Here is a 24,045-nt window from a genome sequence, read left to right on the forward strand (position 1 = left end):
AAGAAAAGATATGTTAACCTCTAGATGTAAGTGAGAAGGGGACTTAATATGGTGTACTACAAAGTGATGGTGCTGGAATAGATGGGATTGAATTTTTATTATGTGTTTCAAAACCTTTTAAATTGTACCTTATGTAAATAGCTTGGTTTATTCTTTTTAACTTTAATTTCTTTCACATATTAAACTTCTGTTTTCTGATTAAACCAAAGTTACAGAACTGCTGCAAATGTTTCAATGAAAAAAAACCTTGTTAAATAAAAGAAACAAAATATGATCAATCCAACTAGATTTCAGTCTGAGATCTGCTTGTCCAGTAAGGATATCAGCTAGCATCATTACAATATGTTTTTGTTAGACAAGGTATTACGGGCTAGACAACCAAGACTAGTGAAGGTTAAGATTCAGGTCTAACAAAATGGTAGACCAAGATTTAGGGGCTGAATGGCCTATTCCTGTTTCCCTGTTCCATAAAAGAGAGAGAATTTGTATTAACAGGAAGATCAAATAGTATTGCAGAGACTTCTGGGACACTTACTGTACCATGCGAACATTGAAGGGATCCTGATCCCGGTTGTCATAGATTTCGATTTCCCCACATGGGGGTTATTACCACATGCACCCTGTTGCAAACAGGCTATAAGGAAAGGCAATGGGCAGCTTTTAAATAAGAAAGCCCATTGGCTCTTGCTGGGACAGGGAAAGGACCTTCATTTCCAAGGAAATATCTAGCTTTTGTGGAGTGAAGGAGGAATTAGTTTCAGGATCTCTTTGAGATTCAGTGCAGCTTTGTTATAATTCAGGTATTTTCCACATTATATCCTCTTGTGCACATTACAAATTACCACTTCCACAGGACCTTAAGCACCAAAGCAGGACATCATGTGCAAAGTATCCTGGAAGATTTGATGCAGGGATAGACAATAGTGTTCATCATTTATTGTATAGATTATGAGATTTCTTGCAATCTAAAAATTAGACTGACTTCAGCAAGTTGTATATATTGTTAACTTAGTAAGAATGTTACAAGGTGCTTAACTGTACACCACAAACTGCAGATTTAACAAAGATTTAACAAAGCTTTCATGCAGGCTGCTTCTTAATGCTGCTGCATGCACTAACTGGCCTTAAACCTGAAGATCAGATGTTCCTCTGTGCAGTTCAGGGTTCAGTACCTTATTCAATATCAAGTACTGTATAGTATCTAATACACAAGCCTAAATCGTGACAAGCACCACCTTCTTGAAGGCACCTAAGGATAAAACAATAAATTGGATTAACTGGGTGAGCAGAAGCAGGGACAAAATAGGGCAGATTTGATTTTATTTAAACTACATTGTCTGTTCCAAATGATTTAAAAACATTTCCAAGTGCATTAGCTATTGGCTCTACAGCTTTTCATTAAGTGGACAATAAAAGTTTAGATACATGTGTAATTTCAGCTATTTACCAGCAGATGGAAATGCTGGACCTGAATTGCTTGGTGAAGCTCAAGTATTTTGATGGAGGGCATAGAATTCAAGAACTAAATATTCTCAGAACAAAAACATTATGCTGGAAACACTCAATTTGGCACCATGTGTGTTGACATTCTGTATTCTGACCCAATTATTGGATGGAGTGTATTGTGTCCTGAAGTAACCCTGATTGTTTCAGGTCAGATAGTGAATTTGAGCATGGATGTTTGTTGGAGGGGCGGGGGGGGGGGGGGGGGGAGGTAAGGAAGGGTGAGGCAACTGGATGTTGAATTTTGCTTTGCCTGTCCCTATTAATAAAAACACAGAATTTCTGTTTCCATTTATCAATGAGCTCATTGCCTAAGTAACCACATCTGATTTAATCCGAGTTAAGACTGAGCAGGGGAAAGCAGAAAAACAGGGCCAGATTCTCTAGAGCCCAAATTCTGCAACAGCCAACAGAGAGAACATCCCCAAGCCTTGTATGTAACATTGCCAAATTCAAATACTTTCTCCCACTGATCTCCCACCAGTGACATTTGAAAATAAATGTGCGTGTTTATTCTGATTTCATCTCCATCCAATTGATATCAAGTTTGCTTCTGAGCAGAGACCTCTCACCACACAGGAAAGAAAATAGGCCATTTAGCCCCTTTGCTATCATTGCCAGACTTGATCAAGTACATTTACCTGCACTTATCCTGTACTCTTTGATTCTTTACTAGACAAAAATCCATTGGTTTCAAGTCTTAAGAATTTCATTTCATTTCATTCTAATCTTTAGTCTTCCTCAATGCATACCTACACCCAAGTCAGAGGCTTAGCTGTTATGAATTATGGGAAAGAGCTTCCCCAATCTAAACCACGCCCAGTCATGCTTGGAGCAGGGGATGTGAGGAGTGGGTTAGGAAGAAGTGAAGAGAGGATGAGGAATGGGTGACATTTTGGTTTGTCCTGAAGGTCATCTGATGTCGCCTAACCTGTGAAGACTCCTTTTAGGTTGTTTTTCCTGAATTCTGCCTGTAATTATGATCAGTGAAAGTAGACTGGGGTGGGGTGTGCTGGGGTGGGGTGGGGGTTAATGGAGACAGCTGCAATTCATGAATTTTGAAGTAATCTGACTTGAAGCTGGGAAACTTAGTGTTTTTAGCTGGTTACTGAATGCCTGCTGCATCCAAAGTGATTTTACCAAAGTAATAGTAATAATAACAGTTAGGTCACTCAGCTAGTAACTCAGAGATTTAAATTAATGATGTAGATAAAATTAGATTGGATTAGATTACTTACAGTGTGGAAACAGGCCCTTCGGCCCAACAAGTCAACATCGACCCTCCAAACAGCAACCCACCCAGACCTATTCCCCTACATTTACCCCTTCACCCAACACTACGGGCAATTTAGCATGGCCAATTCACCTAACCTGCACATTTTTTGGACTGTGGGAGAAAACCGGAGCACTGGAGGAAACGCGCACAGACATGGGGGAGAATGTGCAAACACCACACAGACGGTTACGTGAGGCGGGAATTGAACCCAGGTCTCTGGTGCTGTGAGGCAGCGGTGCTAACCACTGTGCCACCCGCAAGATGAATTCAGGTAAACCAATGCAAGTTGGGAATCCGAATTCCATTTAAAACAAGTGAAGAGGGAACTTGGTTTGCATTTTGACAGCTATGGCAAACTCTACCACGTCAGCTGAGACAACCCACAACCTTCTAAAACAATCAACAACACTCAAAATTAAACAACTCACAACATTCTTTAAAGTATCGATTTGCGCTATGTCCCAGTGTTGACAAATCTTCAAAAAAATCGAGATTCACATATTCAAAAACTAGTCAGTCCTTCCTTGGGCCATAACATATCTGTGTACCAAATTTTGTTGAACACAATGTTTGTAAACAAACAGACTAATAGAGATAAAGACATTTATCTTCAGTGATGAAGATAAAAATGTGAAAATAAAGTGCTTGGTCAGCAAAAATAACTTTCACTCTGACTGTATTTTAACCAGCCTCCGAAATAGTCTAACAAGCCACTCAGATATACTAACTGGCCAACAGCTTACAATCAAGGCTGTAGACTATCTTCTGAGGGTGATTCGGACCTTACCAGTCACACCCATACATCAAAAAGGTTTATAGATTCTAAAATATCCAGGACAAAAATATAATAGCTTTGTCCAATATGATGTTTGAAGAAGTTGCTTTGGCTAATTTTATGTCTGATTATTAAATTTAAAAAGTGATGATTAGGCATTATTGTTGGCCACGTGATATTTTAAAGTTTTTTTAAAAATTACTAATTTGAGATATGGTCAGTTTCAGCAAGGAGAACATTCATTGTACATTTCTAGTTAATTTGCAATTCATCCATGTGCACGGAGAACTAGGGTGATTCAGAGTGAAGCTTAGATTAGATTACAGTGTGGAAACAGGCCCTTCGGCCCAACAAGTCCACACCGCCCCGCCGAAGCGCAACCCACCCATACACCTACATTTACCCCTTACCTAACACTACAGGAAATTTAGCATGGCCAATTCACCTGACCTGCACATCTTTGGACTGTGGGAGGAAACCGGAGCACCTGGAAGAAACCCATGCAGACACGGGGAGAACATGCAAACTACACACAGTCAGTCGCCTGAGGCGGGAATTGAACCCAGGTCCTGGGCGCTGTGAGGCAGCAGTGCTAACCACTGAGCCACCATGACGCCCACAACTCTAAAATCCAAACATGTTATTATGGGACCGGAGTCATAGATCACCCCAGCCTTTGTAAGAATGTTGGATTTCATTCTCTAAAAGACAACAGTGAGACAATTTCTGCCTAAGCATCTTCAAAAGAGATAGTGCATTTAATATTGTCATGAGCTCCTTGTCTCTGTTTAAGCTCAGGGGGGGAAGATTTAAGAGGGAACTAAGGGGCAACATTTTCATGCAGAGGATGCTGTGTGTATGGAATGAACTGCCAGAGGAAGTGGCAGAGTCTACTACAATTACAACATTTAAAAGGCATCTGAATGAATATATGAATAGGAAGGCTTTAGTGGGTTATGGGCCAAATTAGATTGGATTAGATTAGATTCCCCACAGTGTGGAAACAGGTCCTTCAGTCCAACCAGTCCACACCGACGCTCCAAAGAGTAACCCACCCAGACCCATTTCTCTCCGAGTAATGCACCTAACACTATGAACAATTTAGCATGGCCAATTCACCTGACCCGCACAGCTTTGGAATGTGGGAGGAAACCAGAGCACCTGGAGGAAACCCATGCAGACACGGGTTGGCAAATGGGACTAGATTAATTTAGGATATCTGGTTGACATGAATGAATTGGACCAAAGGATCTGTGCTGCACATCTCTATGACTAATTATGAAATCATAAAGCACTGAAGGAAGCATTCAGTTCATCATCCTACTACCAGGGTTTCGAAAACGACCGACAACTTGTTCTATTCCTCTACTATTTCCCCAGAACATTACAAGATTGTCTTTCTCATGCATATACTTTCAAAGTTACAATTGATCTGCTTCATGAAGTGCATTGCTGATCATTCTAATGTGATCGAGTCAGGGAATTGTCACTTACTTTGCATTGATTGTCTGAGGACTGACATCGAGCCTGTGTTTGGTTTTGAGGAGCAACCCTTTCAGATTCATCTCGTTGACGGGAGGGAACAGCAGTGGCACGGCAATACAGAACAAACCCAGCTGTGGGGGAAGGTTGGCACCAGAACCAGTTTTCTTCCTCTGTCCCTGGAGGTACTTCAGCCTGCCCTGGAACTGCATTGTCTGCCACCAGGTGGGAGGAGTGAAGAAATAAAGAAACAAGCAGAGCAGAAAAACGTTGATGCAAAGAAATTACACTTCTACTCCCTTGCCTTTAGAAGGTCAAGGAGTGATTAAATTAACCTGTTTAAATGATTAAAAGAATTGACAGGGTAAAATGCAAGAATCAGTTTCCTTTGTTAAAGGAATCCAGAACCAGGGAGGAGAGGGGAATAACCTTTAAGTTAGAGCTGAGCCACATGTGGATGATATCAGGAAGTAATTTTTTCATATAAAAGGTAGTAGAAATCTGGAACCTTCCCCCCCAAAATGCTGTTGAATCCACATCAGCTGACAATTTGAAGATCAAATCTAATTTTGTTGGGTAAAGGGTCTTGGTAAAGGATCTTAATATCAAGGCAGCTAGACAGAATTAAGATACAGATTGATCATGATCTCATTGAATGGCAGGACAGGCTTGAGAGGTTGAATGGTCAACCCCTGTTCCTATCTGAAGCATGGGAACCAGAAGGCTCTCCAGGACAATCAGCTGTAACATTGATGAGGAAGGCTTACTACCAGACCAGGCACTAACCTAACAGTACAGTTTCCAATGGTTTGGTTCATGTGGAGAGGTAGGTGAGCCTTCACTCTTTCCGACTGAGTCCTTTTACCTGGAAATGCTAGAATGAGGACTCTCTAACTGTGTCTCAGGCCTGCTGGATAGAGCCAGTGAATCCTCCTCAGAAGCTGGAATGCTGAGGGAAAAGAGGCATATCAAGCTTACTAGCAGCAATTGTGGGCCTTTCCCAAGGATGGGGAGGTGAAAGGGCTGAGCAGGCCATTAAAATGATCTTTCTTGGGAGTAAGTGGCAGGAGAGATTTCTGAAATGTGTCTGAAACTGGCAGATGCCAGCCTGACAACTCTGAAGGGGCAGACTGGAACCTAAGGGTTGCACCTAGTGACATGGGTGTATGCTCATGACAAGACTTCTCCTCTGACTGAAACCTTATACTGAGGCTGTAGGGCCCCAACAATGATGATTCACAATATAATCATGGGGATCAGGCCTTGCCTTGCCCTTGGATATCAAACTAGTCGAAGGCAGTAGATTTTTTTTCAGGTCTTTCCTCAATAGTTTACATACCAGGAATCCTGACGTGCTATCCAACAGGCAACGCACTCGACTGATGAAACAACGGTTCAAAAATGGAGAAAACTCTGGCGGCAGAACTTTTGGGTCATGAATTTTTGAGTCACGGACTTTGAAAGAGCCCCGATACTCATCACCTGAAATTTGACAAGGTAAAGTTAGCTTCAGAATTACTAATCTCTCACCAGGAAATCAAGTCACTGTTATATCCACTACAAGCGATATATCAGTAAACAAGCCAGAAAGAGGCTTCAGGTGATTCAATAGATCTTGGAGGCCTAAAACAAAATTGAACTTGCATTTTATACAAAGCCTTATCATATCTTTCAGAATATATTTCATAGTGCCCATGTTAGGCACCTGGTCACTACATCCATTTCATAAATAGAGAAGTAATTATCAGTGCACCAGTGCTTAGTACTGTTGATTGAGAGAAGATGACAGAAAGGCCTCCCCTGCTCTTCTTCAGACAGTCCTCCTGGATCTTTAACATGCATCTGGACAGACTGGTGTGACCTTAGCTTAATATCCCATCAGAAGGACGGCTAGCAGTGTAGTACTGAAATGTCAGCCCTGACTATGATCTCCACTCCTGCAATAGGCTTGAACTCTCAACCTTCTAATTTTAGAGGTTGGATTGCTATCAACTGAGCCAAGCCAATGGTACATTTGGGCTTTCCAAATTTATATCAGTTGTGTGGATCATAGATATTAAACAATATAACCAGTATTTGAATTTCCTTGAAAAAAAAGAAAATCCACTTTATAATAAACTCCATCTGTTTACCATTTCTCAAAAATGCTCCAAAAGCTCTTATAAAGGAAGAAAAGAAGATTTGCACTTCTACCATACCCCTTAGTACTATACAACCAATGATGCACTTTTGACGTATAGTTGCTATGGTAATTTAGGGAAAATGGCAGCCAATTTGCTCACAGTGAACTCTCACTAACAGCAATGTGATCTTGACTAGTTAATCTGATACACGATATTGATAAATATTATGAAGGTCACTTGAAGAAACCTTCTACTCTCTTTACAAAAGTGGCATCAGAATATTTATTTCATGCTTTAAATTTCCATCTGAAAGACAGCACCTCTCTCGATACAGCACTCCTTCAGTAATACAGTGGAGTGAGAGTCCAGATTACAAGTTTAAGTCTCTAGAATGGGACACAAACCTGCAATATTTTACCTCAGTGGCAAAAGTACTACTTCTAAGCTAGAGGTAATACCAAATTTAACAAAGTTTAATATTTATCCAACTAGTTACCTCTACACTTGGCATTTGCATGTTCACCCATTGTTTTTCACAATTAATCTGACTAGGTGGACTGTTTACAGGGAATCTTGTCCACAGAGACCAGGCTTCAGAAATTTGAAAACACACCACTGCTGCATTTTCTATGGTTGGTTTTAATGAAGGGAAGGTAACTTTATAGAGCTCTAATAACGTGAGGATTTTATTAGATGGCGGCATGAGTCAGAGATAGAGCGAGCTCATAACAATATAGGGATTTTCAGCGAAGATGAATTACGTATCTTAAAGCTGGTTAATGTGTCAGTCCTTTACTGTTGCATTTTTATCAAAATCACCTGTATCAACAGAGTGCAGGTCACATTCCAGCCCTTGTAGGTTCAAACCCAACATGAAAAGTGATAGAACTCAATTCAATTACTTTGGCAAATTGCAGGCCAGTAGCAGAAACAAGATAATGAAAGCTGCCAGATTGATGTAAGAACCAAGTTTGAGATGGAATTTTGACTTTGTGCAACATTACAAATATTGATGTCAATGGAATTGAAAATTGGGAGATGTAAAATGGATTGCTGATGGACTATCATCAATTTTATGTTATTGTGCAAACTTAAGAATATGCTCTTCAATCAGTTCATTAATAGGGAGTCTCTGACATGGTATGATCTATATTTGACTGCAATACAACACTGTGTTGTGGAGTGTTAATGCCCTCTGGTATAGTTTAGAAAATCACTGAGTTATGTTGCAAGGCAAAAAGATACAGCGCCAACTGTTCATACAATCCCAAGTCCTACTGCTACTGTATAAGGGTGGAGCTCATTTCTCATACTCCATCATGTATTGAGGATAATGAGAAAGTAGATTGTGTACACACACCGTTAGCTCCCTGTCCTGGAGGTTCTGGCCCAGGTACCTGCTCTGGTGGATTCATGGCCCAGTGTAGCTGCCGCTGAAACTCCTGCCGATCATCAACATGGATGAAGTCATACACACTCTGGTGCATCACGTCAGTCTGAATATGCAGAAATAGACAGGTTAGCTTGCAACTGACACCAGTCGAAGGAAAGTCTTAATGTACGTATAGACATAGGTTTAGAATTTCAAATGTCACAGTACAAGTCTGCATTGGAGGGACAAAGAAGGTTAGAGAAGTACTGTGTTCAACATGAAGAATCAGAAATAAAAAAATGCTTCTGTTTTATTCGATAAACCTCCCAGAAGTCTGTTTGTGCAATGCAACATAGATTTTCCTCTTTGCTGTGTGTGGGAGGAGTTCCCAGTATTAGTGATGGACAAATGAGATAAAGGCCTGATGTGTAAAAAATTCCATCCTCCCCCACATTGTCTCATGATACAGAGATTAGTAGATTTTTCTTTTACCTTCTGTTCATTTGGGGGATGTAGGTGTTACTGACAAGGCATTTATTGCCCTTAGTTTGTCTTGAGAACTTCACCTTCTTTGTAAACATGAGTTTGTGTGATGAAGGCATTCCCATTGTGGGAATTCCAGAATTTTAGGATCACTGATTTGAAGGAATGGGCAACATACCCCCAACTCAGGTTGGGAGCATGGAGCAGAATTTGAAGGTGAGTGTGTCCTCTATACTTCTTGCTGCTTTGGAAAGTCAGTCAACATAATCAAAGACCCCTCCCACCATGTTTATAATCTCTTCCAACCTCTTTCAACAGGCAGAAGATACAAACACTTAAACACAGAGACCAACAGATTCAAGGACAGCTTCTTTTTTGCTGAAAGCATTGATCAAATTTCAAATTTAATGTTGATCTTGTTCTTTGTGAGCCTTCTTTACAGCCGCAATATTGCATTCCTCTGTTCTATCACTCTTATGCACTTTGTATGGTATGATCTGTCTGCACTGCATGCAAAACAAAACTTTTCACTGTTCCTAGGTACATGTGACAATAATAAATCAAATCAAATCAAATTAAAATAAAGGTTCTCCTCCTGGGATTCTGGAGGTCATGGGTTTGGAAAGTTCCATACATTTCATGGCAAGTGAGGATATGGAAGATGAACTCCAGCACCAAATACTGTCCAGTGATGAGGACACAATTTTAACGATCTGAGGATTCAGAGGAAGAGGTGAGGATTCAGCTGTTTTGGAGTGAATGTCCCCATCCTCTGATTCCTGAGCCACTCAGCTGGGTGCTCTGTGTCCAACATCCAAGCAATGATGGCTGCCTTGGCAGAATTGCAGTCTAATCTAGGGTCCCTGCACAATGAGGCTAACCTTCCCCCCCCCTCCCCAACCCCCCAACCTTTACAGCCATTTATTCAGGCATATGTATACCTGTCTTCACCTTCTCTGTGACCAGAAGGGGTCACTACTTAGGGGTGTCTGAGAGCAGAGGCAACTGTGTCAGTTAGAGCATTAATGGAATTGCTGTCTTGTTTACATAAGTTTAGTTGTGTTAAGCAAGAAACTAGGAATCCATAAATAAAACAAATACGTTTATCTGTGAAAGCTAATAACTCTTGTCATTACATTAACAGAAATGTCCATAAAGTCTAAATACTTTATTATCTTAGCCAATCTATGTGATATATCCTTCTATGGTTCATCAATCCTCTACCAGGCTGGATCTTTCTAATGTCCATCCCCTAATATAGCCAGGTCACATAGTCTGAACTCCTGGTTAGCTTTCAACCCTAGGGCACAGTCCCATCCAACAATACTCCAAAGCATCTGGTGTTGATGGGGTCCCACGTAAATTGCTCAAAGGATGGAGATGGACGATCTCTTCCCTGTCCTGTGGGGAGGGGTTGGGAGTGTCTTCCTGTTGATGTTTCACCTCACCAGCCTCATGGATAGCTAATGCCTCCACTTCCTTATCAGAGGGGAGGACCCATTATTCCTCAGGGTTCACATTCAACTCTTCTCAGTGGAAAGCTGTAGAAAATGGAAAAGACCACATTGATTCTGGGAAGTGCCCACTGTACTGCATCCTCTAGGCACTTGATCTCCATCTTTAAAAGACTCCTGAGCTGTTCAGTGAGTGGCCTTGGATGAAGGTGGCTATCAGTGTACCTTCCCTGCAGCTGAGTTGGGGGATGTTGCAGGTGTGTAAGAAACCATGTTTTCAGGGAATAGCTTTTCTACTCGAGGATTCAGCTGTGCTCAAAGAGAGTGAGTCTAGACCTTCAGACTGCCTGAGGATAAATAAATCAAGGCAACCAGTGAGGATGCAGGCACAATTATGTAAGCATCTTTTGTGATGGTCAGAAAGGGGTTACTTTGTTGAGGGAGTGGTGGCCCTTTCAGCTGATGTGCCTCTCTGCATTCATGTTGGGTATCTTTATTGGCACAAGCACATAGTCAACTAACTCCTGCACCTGGGAGGATTCCGATATGGAGATAAATTCTGGCAGCCTCTGTGTCTGCAGGACACCATCTGTGCTGAAGCAAGTGAAAAGGACTATCCTGGCATTAAGGGCAATAATTACCTGATGGATGCTCCTATATGTTGCAGACTGAGAGATTCACGGTGGAGCTTTGAAAAGAGCAAAGTTGTAAAAGAATTAAGCGTCCTGGTCACCTTCAAGTGCAGTGAATGCATTTGATTTCTCTTTGACTTGAAGTCTTCTTGTAAAGTGTTCCAAAGCCTAACCACCAGTTCTCTGGACAGATGCATCTTCCTCCAACCTTGCCTTTCAGTCATATCAAGGTTCTTTACCCTGGACCTGTATAGCCTCTCAGGTGGATAGTTCCTCAGCATTCTGCACCTCCTTCTTGTAGGACCTCAGCGCAGCCGAGCCCTGCGGCTGTGCTGGTGAAAAGTAAGCCAATTTAGACTATCCCTCCACCTTTGTCTCTATGTACTGCAGATGGAACAGGCCTGCTTCCATTCTAAATTTCAGATTTTAAAAGAGGCTTTCTTAATGCACAGGAGGTTGAGCCAGAGCTTCTCCTTTTTGGTATTCAGATGTACAAGGTTTGGCTTTAACATTAATTCTCCTTTCAGCTTTCCTCCCTGCCAAATGTTCAACTTAGTTGTACACAATGTTTGGTGGCTTGTAAGTTGTTGAAAAACACCAAGGAATGTCATGGCTCTTTACTCACTACCTTTCCCAGCCTGATGAATTTCTTCAGGACTTGCTGGAGGAGACATCTGTTTATTTGGTTTGTTAAATGCTCAGTTTTTCAATGAAAATCAGGAAATTCTTTTCCAGTCTTAATGGATGAATATGAATCCAGCAGGGATAGTTATGCGTTGCACACAGGAAGCATACTGATTTGCAAAACGTAGCATTAAAAAGTGGCAGGGACTCACTGAGGCAGAAGAGAATAGTGTTACCCCTGAAAAATGTTAAGTTTGGCCTTTTGAGTCTGAGAAACACCCCCAAAACCCCAGACAGAAATTAGGCACATCATATTTGAAGGAATTTTGAATATTTGGGGAAAATAAATTGCTGTCTTTGCCATACGATTCAGAAGAGGCCAATATTGAAACAATTGAACAGTTAGTCTAAAACTAGCAGAACTAATACCAGCTATTGCTGATTTGGGGATTCACAGAATTGTTACAGCACAAGAGTCAATGCACAGTGTCTCTGAATGAAGAATTCATTCAGCTCCATTCTCCTTCTTTCTCCTCATAGTCCTGCAAATCTCCCTTTTTAGATAATAGTCTAATTCCCTTTTGAATGCCTCAACTGGACCTGCCGCTACCACAATGTCAGGGAGTGCAGTCTAGACCTTAGTTATTTGCTGTGCAAAACTGTTTTTGCCTCATGTCATCATTACTTTAAATCCTTGCCTACTTTTCAATCTGCTCATAATTAGAAACAGTCTCTCCCTTTTTATATCGCCCAGACTTCTATCAAATCTCCCCTCAGCCGAATTTTCTCCAAGGAAAGAAATCTTAACTTCACCCACTTCTCTTCTGAATTGAAGTTCCTCATCTCTGGAACCATTCTTGTGAATCATTTCTGCACTGTCTCTCCAAGATCTTTGTATTCTTCCTAAAGTATGGCATCCAGAACTTGTCAAAATACTCCAGCTGAGGGAGAACCGTTATCCAAAACAAATTCAGCATCACTTCCTTTCACTGTTAATAAACCTAGGATACTGTAGAGTATTTTTTTAACTGGTCCCTCAACCTGGTAAAAACAATGACTGCAGATGCTGGAAACCAGAGTCTAGATTAGAGTGGTGCTGGAAAAGCACAGCAGTTCAGGCAGCATCCGAGCAGCAGTAAAATCGACATTTCGGACAAAAGCCCTTCATCTAGACTCTGGTCTCTCAACCTGTCCTGCCACTTTCAATGACTTGTATACTTCTCCACTCAGGTTTCTCTGCTCGTATGTTGTGAACTGTGCTCTTTATTTTATGTTGTCCTTCTATGTTCTTCCTACCAAAATGAATCACTTTGTTGCATTAAACTCATATCAGGTAAAACTAGATTATTTTGAGCTAACGTCTCTGGTAGTAATCATAGATTAGTTAAGTTTATTTTTACAATTAAAGGTTACCATACTTCTTTAAATATTCTTCTATTTAAAGAAAGAAATGTTTGCATCTATTCTGAGCCTTTTCAAATGTGGTTTGTCTCAAAGAAATTTACAGCATTGAAATATTTTTAAATTGAAACATAATGTTATGAACATTGCTGATGCTAATATTGTACAAGTCTGATTCCAGAACAAAACCTGGCTTGATAGATAAGTTTTATTTTTGCTGTTTGTTTTCTATGATGGCCAGGCACTGAACATGTTCACGAGAGGCTGCCAATGCCACTTTATCAAAAGAACCTCAAAATTTGTTAGTGCAAAAAAACCAAGCTATTTTACATTATTCAAGAACTATTTGAGATGGTCTTGTTACAAATATCAGAAATAAAGTTTCAATCTTTTACTCTCAAAATCAACCTTATAAATACGCAAATCTTAATGAAGGATATTAAGTTCTTTGTTCAGTTGATGTGGCTGTAATTGGTTGCTGGAGCATTTTCCTTGATTTCTAAATGCTTTCATCCAAAACACATGGGTTGCCATACCCTCAGAATTTTGTTGTTTTTGCTTCTGGAGTTTTCTTTTAAGCCACTCAGGACTTTTCCCCCAGCCCTAACATTTTGGATACTACTAAACTAACTGCACATTTTCATTGTGACTGAACATGTACATATTGCCCTTTCTCTCTCCCCATTTTTGCTAGTTAAGAGCCTAGTTATTTTTTCTCTTCTGTTACCCTTTTACCTAATGCATTGAACTATTCACCTCAAGGGTTTTAAAGACCTCATTTAGATGGATGTAACCAAAACTTAGAATTCAGGAACATAACTAAAACTATGTCCTTCAATTGTTAACACACAATATATAAATACAAATCAAACTTAAAGCTATGCAGTATTTCTCTACTTTAGAAACCAGTCCAAAACAATAATATGTTATGAACCCTTAGCACAGTAGTCACTATTATAATATAGGAAATGTGCTAGCCAAATTATACAAAACAAAGTCCCTCAAACAGTAATTAAATAATGAAAACAAAATCTTCTTCAGTGGTGATGAATAAGCAATAAATGTTTGTTTTATACCAGGAAGAACCTGCCCTGTTCTTCAATCAGAGGTGCTGTGGATCTTTCACATCTGCCTTTGAGGGAGGATTGTGCTTCATTTTATTGTCTCATCTAATAAAGAGAACCTATAACAGTGTAAAACTCACTCAGCATGGCATGGGAGTATCAGGCTAGGGCATGATACTAGAATAGAATCCATGTCACTAGAGTAGAATCTGAATTTACAACCGTTGGACTTAGAGTATAAGATAGTATTAATCTAATCACACCTAGGATTGTGTCAGTTCATTCATCTTCTGGGAATATTTAGGCTTCATGGTCATTCTTGTTGCTCCTTCTTCTGATCAATTATGCTTTGACTTGAATGATTTTTCATAAACAAAGAATTTGTGTCTTTTCACCAGACGGGAATGCTTTATATAATTGGATGACAAGACGTCCAGAAATATTTATCCTCTCCATATTTTCCAAGCCGTGGCACGCTAGGAGCTGAATAGCAGAAAACCATGACTGAACATTTAAACACTGTATCACAAGTGGCCAACACTTGAAACACTTTGCATAATACTGGGACTAGCAGATCAAATGTCCGTTGCATGAGAGCAGCCTTTTGAAAGAGCCTGCAGTGTTTCTCCTGGCACAAGCTTGTTTTTGTTCAAAGGCTGTAATTTTAAGTAGCCTTCTGCATTTACTGAACAATTTTACATTCATTCTATGCTGTTCATTGATGTGAATAGGAAATGAGACTGCAGGTATTAGACTGGTAGCTTCCACAGAGTGCTGAACACTATTGCCAGGCCATTCAAATTCCAATCTTTTATTCAAAGAAAATATATTCATCCACTCGCTTCATAATTATGAGATATCTCGAATTTTCCTGTCTCAGTATAAACGGTGCTGAGAATATTCATCTGCCCGAACATTGGTCACCAATTGGAAAGACTAAAATTCCTCGCTTTGTTACATCCAAGATTCCAAGGGCCGTTGGCGCTGATACTTCACATGTCCATTCCATACACTGACTAGTGTTTAGCCCTACATTTATGTGTGGGAACTAGTTGGGATTGTTTGGGGGTGAGGGGTAGGTGGGTATGTAGTCATGTGAAAGCTGATCAGTCTAATCCTCTCACGAGGGAGATTTTAAATACATAGTGCACCAAGGTCTGGGTGATTTTAAATACCTCTTCACTCAGTCCTGGCTGATATTAATTCTTCTGACTCTGAGGCCAGGGTGATTTGATGTAGCCCCTCACTGAATGAAAACCAAAAGAACCAGATGTTGTAAATCAGAAACAAAAACAGACGTTGCTGAAAAAGCACAGCAGGTCTGGCAGCATCTGTGAAGAGAAGTCAAAGTTCACGTTTCGGTGACCCTTCCTCAGAACTCACAGCTGTTGTCAGATCTGCTGAGCTTTCTCAGCAACTTCTGTTTTGGTCAGCCCCTAACTGGGACTGGGTCATTGAAAGTTTGAGAACCAGAGATTACAGGGAAGAAATTACGTCTTGAATTACTTCAGGATATCCAAAAGCACTTTATGTCAATGAAGCACTTTTGGAGTATAGTCACTGTTGTAATGTAGCAAACATTGGAGCAAATTTGCATGAGTGAGGCCCTATAAAGGCACTTGAGTACTGATTAAATAACCTGCTTTCAGTGATGTTGGTTGGAGGATAAATATTGATGGTCACAAAGAACTCCACCATGCTATTTAAAATAGTATTCTGGAAAAATTAATGTCTGCCTAATAAGGAATAAAGTGCCTTGATTTAATGTTTTATCCAAAATTTGGAATCTTTTTCTTGGTTGCACAGTGATGCATGAGAGATCTTTAAAATACGTGAGGCAAGCAAAGCAAAGTCTGTGTAAAGGGTTGGGTTGGGTAGCTGCACCAGGGTGGTAAGGTGGGGGCTGTAGATTTGAAGGGAATTGTCTCAAAAATTAGACGTTTTACTCCTTTGATCTTGTGGGGGAAGAAACATTTTTTTGAAGAATCTTCAAGAGACAAGTGAATGTGAGGTCTTAAAGAAGAAGAGACTTGCAGTTGCACAATGCCTTTCACTGTGCACAGTTTGGTTTCTGCTGAGGTCCCAGGTCACGTTACAGCCTTGGTGTAAACATGAATGAGAGAGCTGAATTTCAACGTTGAGGTGACAGTGACTGCCCTTGACAGTGAGACATCATCCATCACAAAGTCAGATGTAGGGATGTTCTTTTATGCACAGCTCCATTAGAGGCTTATCAGATAATGGTATACTCCATCCTCACATGTATCAAGACTTGGACAACATCCAGGCTAGGGCTGATAAGTGACAATCAATATTCGTGCTGGACAATGATAATCTCCACGAAGACAAATTCTAGCCACCTCCTGTTGAGATTCAACAGCATGACCATCACTGAATCCATATCCATCAACATTCTGGAAGATTGTCATTGATCAGAACTTTAACTGGACCAGCCATGTAAATATTATGACTGAAAAAGCAGGCCAGAGTCTGGTGAGTGGTAAGTGACTCACCTCATCAACACCAAAGCTTTCCCATGATCTACAAGGCATAAGCCAGGAGAATGATTGAATGTTCTTTACTTGCCTGGATGAATGTGACTCCAATGACACTCAAGGACATTGACAGAATGCAGGACAAAGCAGTCAGTTTGATAAGCATTCGAATCACCACATTAAATCTCAGGACCGTCCTATCTCTAAATAGACTGCAGCAACTCGTCAAGGTTTCTTCAACTGCACGTGCCTAACCCACAGGATTTATCTTCTAAAAGGAGAAGGGCACCCTAGGAAATAACATCTTTGCTGGGTCAACAAATACTTTCACTACACGCACTGCAGTAGGCGGCTCACTTCCAGTCTCTCATGGACAAATAGGTAAAAGGAATAAGCTTTGGACTTTACAGTGACATCCACGTCCCATGAATGGATTAGAAGAAAAGTCTGTGATATCATAAAGCACTCGCAGCCAATTAAGCACTTTGAAGCATAATTGCTGTTGTTGAGTATAGATTATATCACAACAGGAAAATGATACAGTCGTCTACTAGTTAAAATAACATCTGCACAAACTGAAGATTGACAGTTCATTATTCCATCATAACCACTATGAAACTGAGTTTCAAAACACCTGGAAGTGAATGAGAAAGTAGCATTAAAAAATAAGGTAAAATGGTTAATTCATGTCATATAGTCACAGAGATGCGCAGCACAGAAACAGCCCCTTCAGTTTGACTCGTCCATTACAACCAGATATCCTAAACTGATCTAGTCCCATTCACCAACATTTGGCCCATGTCTCTCTAAACACTTCCCACTCATATACCTATCCAGATGCCTTTGAAATGATTAGATTAGATTACTTACAGTATGGAAATAGGTCCTTCGGAGCAAAACGTCTACACCGACCCTCCGAAGAGCAACCCACCCAGACCCATTCCCCAATATTTACTCCTTCACCTAACACTATGGGCAATTTAGCCTGGCCGATTCACCTAACCTGCACATTTTTGGACTGTGGGAGGAAACTGGAGCACCCGGAGGAAACCCATGCAGGCACAGGGAGAATGTGCAAACTCCACGTAGACAGTTGCCTGAGGCGGGAATTGAACCCGGCAACAGTTGTTGTAATTGTACCACCCTCTACCACTCCCTCAGGCAGTTCATTCTGTACATGCACCACCTTCTGAGTGGAAAAATTGCCTCTTAGATTGCTTTTAAATCCTTCCCCTCTCACCTTACACCTATGCCCTATAGTTTTGGACTCCCCTTCTCTGGGGAAAAGACCTTGGCTATTCACCTATCCATGCCCCTGATAATTTTATAAACTTCTATAAGTCACCCCACAGCCTCTGACGCTCCAGGGAAAATAGTGCCAGCCTATTCTGCCTCTCCTTATAGCTCAAATCCTCCAATCATAGTAATATCCTTGTAGGTCCTTTAGAGAACTTCAATATCTACCTGTTCTGATCAATAGGGTACCTAGAGGACGATGTGGTCTCACCCATGTCACAAAAACTTGAAAATCTAATTAAAATTCTTACATTCTCACAATGAAATATAGAACAGAGGTAAGTTGGTCTAACTGTATCGAATTTATACTATTTACTTAGAATTTTACAACCTGAATCTCATCCATTTCTTGATAAGTGCAGCATTTGAAAAATGCTGTGAAAGTGCCAAACAATAACAGTCCCTTTAAATATGCAGATATGCAGCAACCTTAAGGAGACCCTTCAGTCCAACAAAAAGCCTGCACATTACCAGGGAATTGGGGAAAATATTGGTGATGGAAAGCGTGCCACATAAGTGACCTAGCTTGGCAAGGAACACTTCATTAACAGTATGCAATTTAAATTTAACATGCTGGGCAGCTCTCCTAGGGTTCGGGATACCCAGTAGTGAGAATGAGGCAGAGGTTACAGGCTCAGAATGCTAAGTGCCTTTAATGGCACTCCTGGCTAGTATGCCTCTCAAAGAAGCCTTCAGCTTCCCCTCCTCTGATCACAGTATCTATCTACCTGCTGATGCGATCCGTGGCCTCTACCTTCCAGTCTGTCATGAAACTCACACACTCTGACCCGAGTCAAGCACTGATTTGCACTATTCCCTCCTGATTGTCTACATGCTGTTTCTGCTCAGTAGCTAGATGATCTGTCAATCTGGCCAGTGATCAGTCAGGAATTGGAACAATAAAATAATAAGAAGGTCCTGCAGTTAAATTCAGCAAGTCGTCCACTTCTATGACCTTGCTGAAATTTCCCTCCTCCACATACATCTCAAGAGTAAGAAGTGTTACACTGCAGAATGATGCCATTCAGCCCATTATCATGGATACTGAACAGTCCCCTCCAGTCTGAAAATTAGTCATTCAGCACTGTTCCCTTGGTCTTAGCCAACTTCATATCTGCATAGCCATAGTCTGTTCAATTCCATAGGCTTCAGCATTGCTAATAAGTATATTTTATGGTATGGTTTTCAAAATGAGAAACTTTTTTTGAGAAGCAACTTATTTTTTGCTTTGATTTATTTTCCCAGTTCCAAGGTCTGTAGATGTGTCTTATGGGAGTGAATTTAGGGAATACCCATGCTCTTTCTGGGCCAACTGGAAGGGGTAACCTCTTTCACTTTTCCTGCGCCCCAGCGCAGACATGTTTGGCTCTTGGTCCATGTGTCTTGATCCTGATGTGAAAAACCCGAGGAGTGGAAAGTTCACAGGTTTGAAAATCAACACAGAAAAAGGTATCGCTTGCAAAAATCCTTTAGAATGTTCCAGAAGAGTGTCTCCCTACCTGATGAAATCCCAGATAGTTGATGATTGTAGGAGATGCATAAAATATCATTCCATCAGCACTCACGAGAAGTAGAAACCCGTCCAGTGCCTGAAAAATAAAATCAGAGTAATTCAGTTTGATATTGAAAGCTTTGTGAATGATTGGGCCTTTAACTGCATTGGTCATAAGATCTGGAATTTCCTTCCTAAACCTCTCTATTTCTCTATGACATTCTTTAAAATTTTGTTCTTTAATAAGCATTAGGTCATCTGGTTGAAGGTCTCTTTCTTTAGCTCAGTGTCAATTTATCATTCAATTCCACTTATATGCAGCATTTAGTCATGTTTGTTGTGTTAAAAGTTTAATATAAATATAAGCTGTTGTTGCACAGATGCACTAAAGAGGTTTGGGATCATTTCTTAAAAATAAAGCACTATGGGTTTCTTGTAGGTTTTTCCCCTGACTTGGAGCAAGGTTATGCTTTGGCCAATAGCTTTCATGGCTTGAGGGATGTGTACGTTTAAACCTAGGTTAAAATTATGGAGCAAGAAAGTCATTGTGTGCAGGGGCAGCAGACATGCCTTTGAAAATTCTGAGATTGATATTCCTCATAAATTCTATCTGCATCTTACACCACTGTGGCATGAGACCAGGATCCAGTCTAGGTCCGCTTTCAGGGTGTTCCTCGGAGGCTTATAAGGAGTAAACCTCCATTTCTCCAGGCTTGGTTATCTATTTCAATGGAGACAGGAACATTCAACCACAAAGCGGTCCTGTGCCTACATCTCAATGGGGATTCAGTGAAGCATTGACAACCAGTCCGCTGATGAACAAGAGATACATTAGGCATCTTCAAGATGCACCTCAGCAATTCATCAAGACTCTTCTGACAATACCTCTTAAATCCGAGACCTTTCTCACTTAGGAGTATAAGGATACCATGTGCAAAGGAACATCAGCACCTACAATTTACCATCCAAGCCACTCACCATCCTGACATGGAACTATTTCACTATTCCTTCACCATTGTTGTGTCAAACTCCTTGAATTCCCTTCCTGACAGGACTGAGGGTATCCCTAAACATCAAGGATTGTAGCTGTTCAAGCACACAGCTTTTCGTAACATTTTGCAGGACAGTTCAGGATGGGCAATAAATACTGACTCAGCCAGAGACACCTACATCCCATGAATGAATAAATAAAGAAATAAGTAATATCGATTATCTGTCCAATGGCTCCCAAAGTTAACTCAAGTCCCTAATTTTACAATCTACATCTTGTAAGGATTCTATTTCATTCTCATCTTTCCCCAATCCGTATCACACCTGTTTTGACTATACAACCTTCTACACTAGTGCTACAGAGAGATCATCCACTTTTCTTAACTGACAATTCCAACTGACTGTTTCGCCACATTTCCTACATTTCTTCTCTTAACCCTTCGTCTGCCTCCCACTATGACAATAGGGTTCCCCTTGCTCTTAGCTTCCACCTCACCAGGCTCCATATTCGGTGATTGGTATGCCATCTCCAGGGTGATGTCACCAATAAACACATCTTGCCCTCCCCGGTACACATTCTGAAGGGACTATTTCCTCCCTGGTCCATTCTTCAATCACTCCCAAAACTTCAACCACTTTCTAGGCAGGCAGAGGAGCATTTGTCCTACCGCTACCTCTCGACATTGTCAAAGACCTTAAATAATCCTTCCAGGAAAAGCAATAATTTACTTTTCAATCTTGTCTACTATGGTTTACCGTCGGCAGTGAGACAAAATTTGAATTGGATGAGCAATTTGCAAAACTGCTCCACTCTGTTTGAACATTGAGTTCAATATTGGCAGACCACAAACCCATTTTGTTTCCTTTTCCATGCAGGTTTTTCTTTTCTCCCTCTTATTTTTGCTTTCAGACAGTATTACACCTGCTCTGGGAACATATTTTGTTTATTTGTTTCTTATCTTGCTCTATTACAATTCCCTAGGAGAAAATGAGGACTGCCGATGCTGGAGATCAGAGCTGAAAATGTGTTGCTGGAAAAGCGCAGCAGGACAGGCAGCATCCAAGGAGCAGGAGAAATGGACGTTTCGGGCATGAAGGGCTCACGCCCGAAACGTCGATTCTCCTGCTCCTTGGATGCTGCCTGACCTGCTGCGCTTTTCCAGCAACACATTTTCAGCTATTACAATTCCCCTTGGCTCTGTAAGACTAAATCTTGTGTCATTCAATCCCCCCTGTTTTCCACTATAATTCAGACCTCATTCTGTCTCTGCCCCGCCTAACCTTTGCTTAAAATCCATTATATGCATCTCAGTTCTGAATAAAGCTCCTTCGCCTGAAACATTAACTCTGGTGCTAATTTCACAGCTACTGCCTGACCTGATGAGTATTACCAACATTTTTCTAATTCTGGATTTCCAGCATCTGCAGTATTCTGCTTTAGAAAGAAAGGGCTACTTATTTCCACTGGTGAGGAGTCTAAGGTATGTTGTGGTTCTGTTCGCCGAGCTGGGAATTTGTCTTGCAAACGTTTCGTCCCCTGTCTAGGTGATATCGTCAGTGCTTGGGAGCCTCCTGTGAAGCGCTTCTGTGCTGTTTCCTCCGGCATTTATAGTGGCCTGTCTCTGCCGCTTCCAGTTGTCAGTTCGAGCTGTCCACTGTAGTGGACAGTGGACAGTGGACAGTGGACAGCTCGAACTGACAACCGGAAGCGGCAGAGACAGGCCACTATAAATGCCGGAGGAAACAGCACAGAAGCGCTTCACAGGAGGCTCCCAAGTACTGAGGATGTCACCTAGACAGGGGACGAAACGTTTGCAAGACAAATTCCCAGCTCGGCGAACAGAACCACAACAATGAGCACCCGAGCTACAAATCTTCTACCAAACTTTGAAGTCTAAGGTATATCCTAAAATAACAGAGCCTAAAAATTGAAGCCAGACATGGAGTAAATATAAATTTGGAACTGTCTTCTGCAAATGGCAATTGATGGTAGATCAATTGATAATTTTTAAATTGAATTTGATAGATTTTTGTTAACCAAATATATGAAGGGAAAAAGTGGGCCATATGGAGTTACGTTTGAGTGGAGATGTGACCTGACTGAATTGTAGAACATGCTCAAAGAGCAAATGGCCTAAACCTGGCCTATGTTCTACATGATGAAAGTGCTGTTGATAGTTTAACAAGAGTTGATAGATAATAGAAAGAATGTTTACTGGTGAATTGGATATATTGCTGTCCCACCACACCTTAAATTGTAACTTCCTAGCCAGTGCTGGTAAGGAGCTGAGGAAAACACATTGTCTGTAGGCCCAAGCTGTGTACTATAAAATGTGTTTACAGTATTACACAAAGCAGAATAATCTCAATGCCAAATGATTCAGTGACAGCACTCTTGGCCCTGAGTCAAAAGGTTGTATGTTCAAGTTCCACGAGAATAGAAATTTCTAGGCTGACGTTTCCATATTGTACTCTTGAGAAGACTGCACTTATAGAGATAATGCCCTTTGACTAAAATATTAAACTTCAACCTTGTCTGCCCTCTCAGGTGGATTCAAGGATCATTATTTCAAAAAAAAAGTACAGAATTCTCCATGTTTCAGGCCAACATTTATCCCACAACAGACATCAATGACTTGGTCAAAGTTCTGTTACTATTAGTGGGATCTTGCTTTGCACAAACTGGATGCCATATTTCCCCATCAAACAAAGTGATCACCCTTAATATTGCTCTACATTAATTATAAAGCACTTTGAAATGTCTTAAGCCATGAATGATGCTATGTAAATGCAAGCTATTTCTTTGCCACCAGACTGACAACATCCAGGTTAGTAGCCAGTGTCTAGTTAAATAAACCGTGTTCAGTTTCCCACTAACATGCCTCCTGTATAAAAGGTTACTGATACCTTTCGTACTTAAAACAATCCTTAACAGCATTTTACATTAAATGATACTAAGACCACTCCTTTAGCAAATCTTCTATGCTATGGACCATGAATATCTAAGCATGAATTAACACAGCAGAGGCCAGGATATTTCTACCAAGGACAATTTCACAAAATTGCAACACCAGCAGGACTTGCAAAATTTATTGTGGTCCCAGCTGCCATTACATGATTTATAGAAACAAAGGCTGATAAGTCACACACAGATATTTCAATAGTGTGATATATTTTGTAAATTTATATAAATTCCACAGACCTATGTTGGGAGGATTCATTCCTTAATCAAACTCTGACCCTAGCATACACCCTAATGTGAATCAGAGTTAATTATTTTTTGCATAGTTTAATAATAAATTACTAGCAGCTTGGCCTAAAGCCATATTTCTAGAACAAGGCATCTAAATTTGGTGTCTGTTTTTTCACACACTAGTATGAGTTCAAATTCAAACCACATGTGTGAAAATCATACTTTAAGGGAGGAATGAATAAAGAGTATAATTGGATAAAATGAAGACTGAAATTCTCACATATCTCACTAAAATAACCAATGTTTAAAATGTACTGCTCTTGCTAAGTGTCATGAGAGACCATTTCTGAGCATGTTCACAAGTTAAATGCTTAGCTTTAATTCCATAGA

At 40.6% G+C, this 24,045-nt stretch overlaps 1 protein-coding gene across 4 annotated transcripts in view; it reads right to left on the bottom strand.

Moving 5' to 3' along the window:
* LOC140464944 (aryl hydrocarbon receptor repressor-like) overlaps positions 1–24,045 on the bottom strand; it is a 193,465-nt gene that overhangs the window by 7,516 nt on the left and 161,904 nt on the right. For all 4 annotated transcript variants that reach the window (XM_072560604.1, XM_072560605.1, XM_072560603.1 and 1 more), the window contains 4 exons: positions 19,480–19,569; positions 8,520–8,655; positions 6,376–6,518; positions 5,049–5,251 (listed from right to left, as the gene is read on the bottom strand). In XM_072560604.1, the coding sequence (XP_072416705.1) occupies positions 5,049–5,251; positions 6,376–6,518; positions 8,520–8,655; positions 19,480–19,569 (572 nt within the window). The remainder of the gene's footprint in view (positions 1–5,048; positions 5,252–6,375; positions 6,519–8,519; positions 8,656–19,479; positions 19,570–24,045) is intronic.

This window comes from Chiloscyllium punctatum, chromosome 41, assembly GCF_047496795.1.
Source record: "Chiloscyllium punctatum isolate Juve2018m chromosome 41, sChiPun1.3, whole genome shotgun sequence".
NCBI classification, from domain to species: Eukaryota; Metazoa; Chordata; class Chondrichthyes; order Orectolobiformes; family Hemiscylliidae; genus Chiloscyllium; species Chiloscyllium punctatum.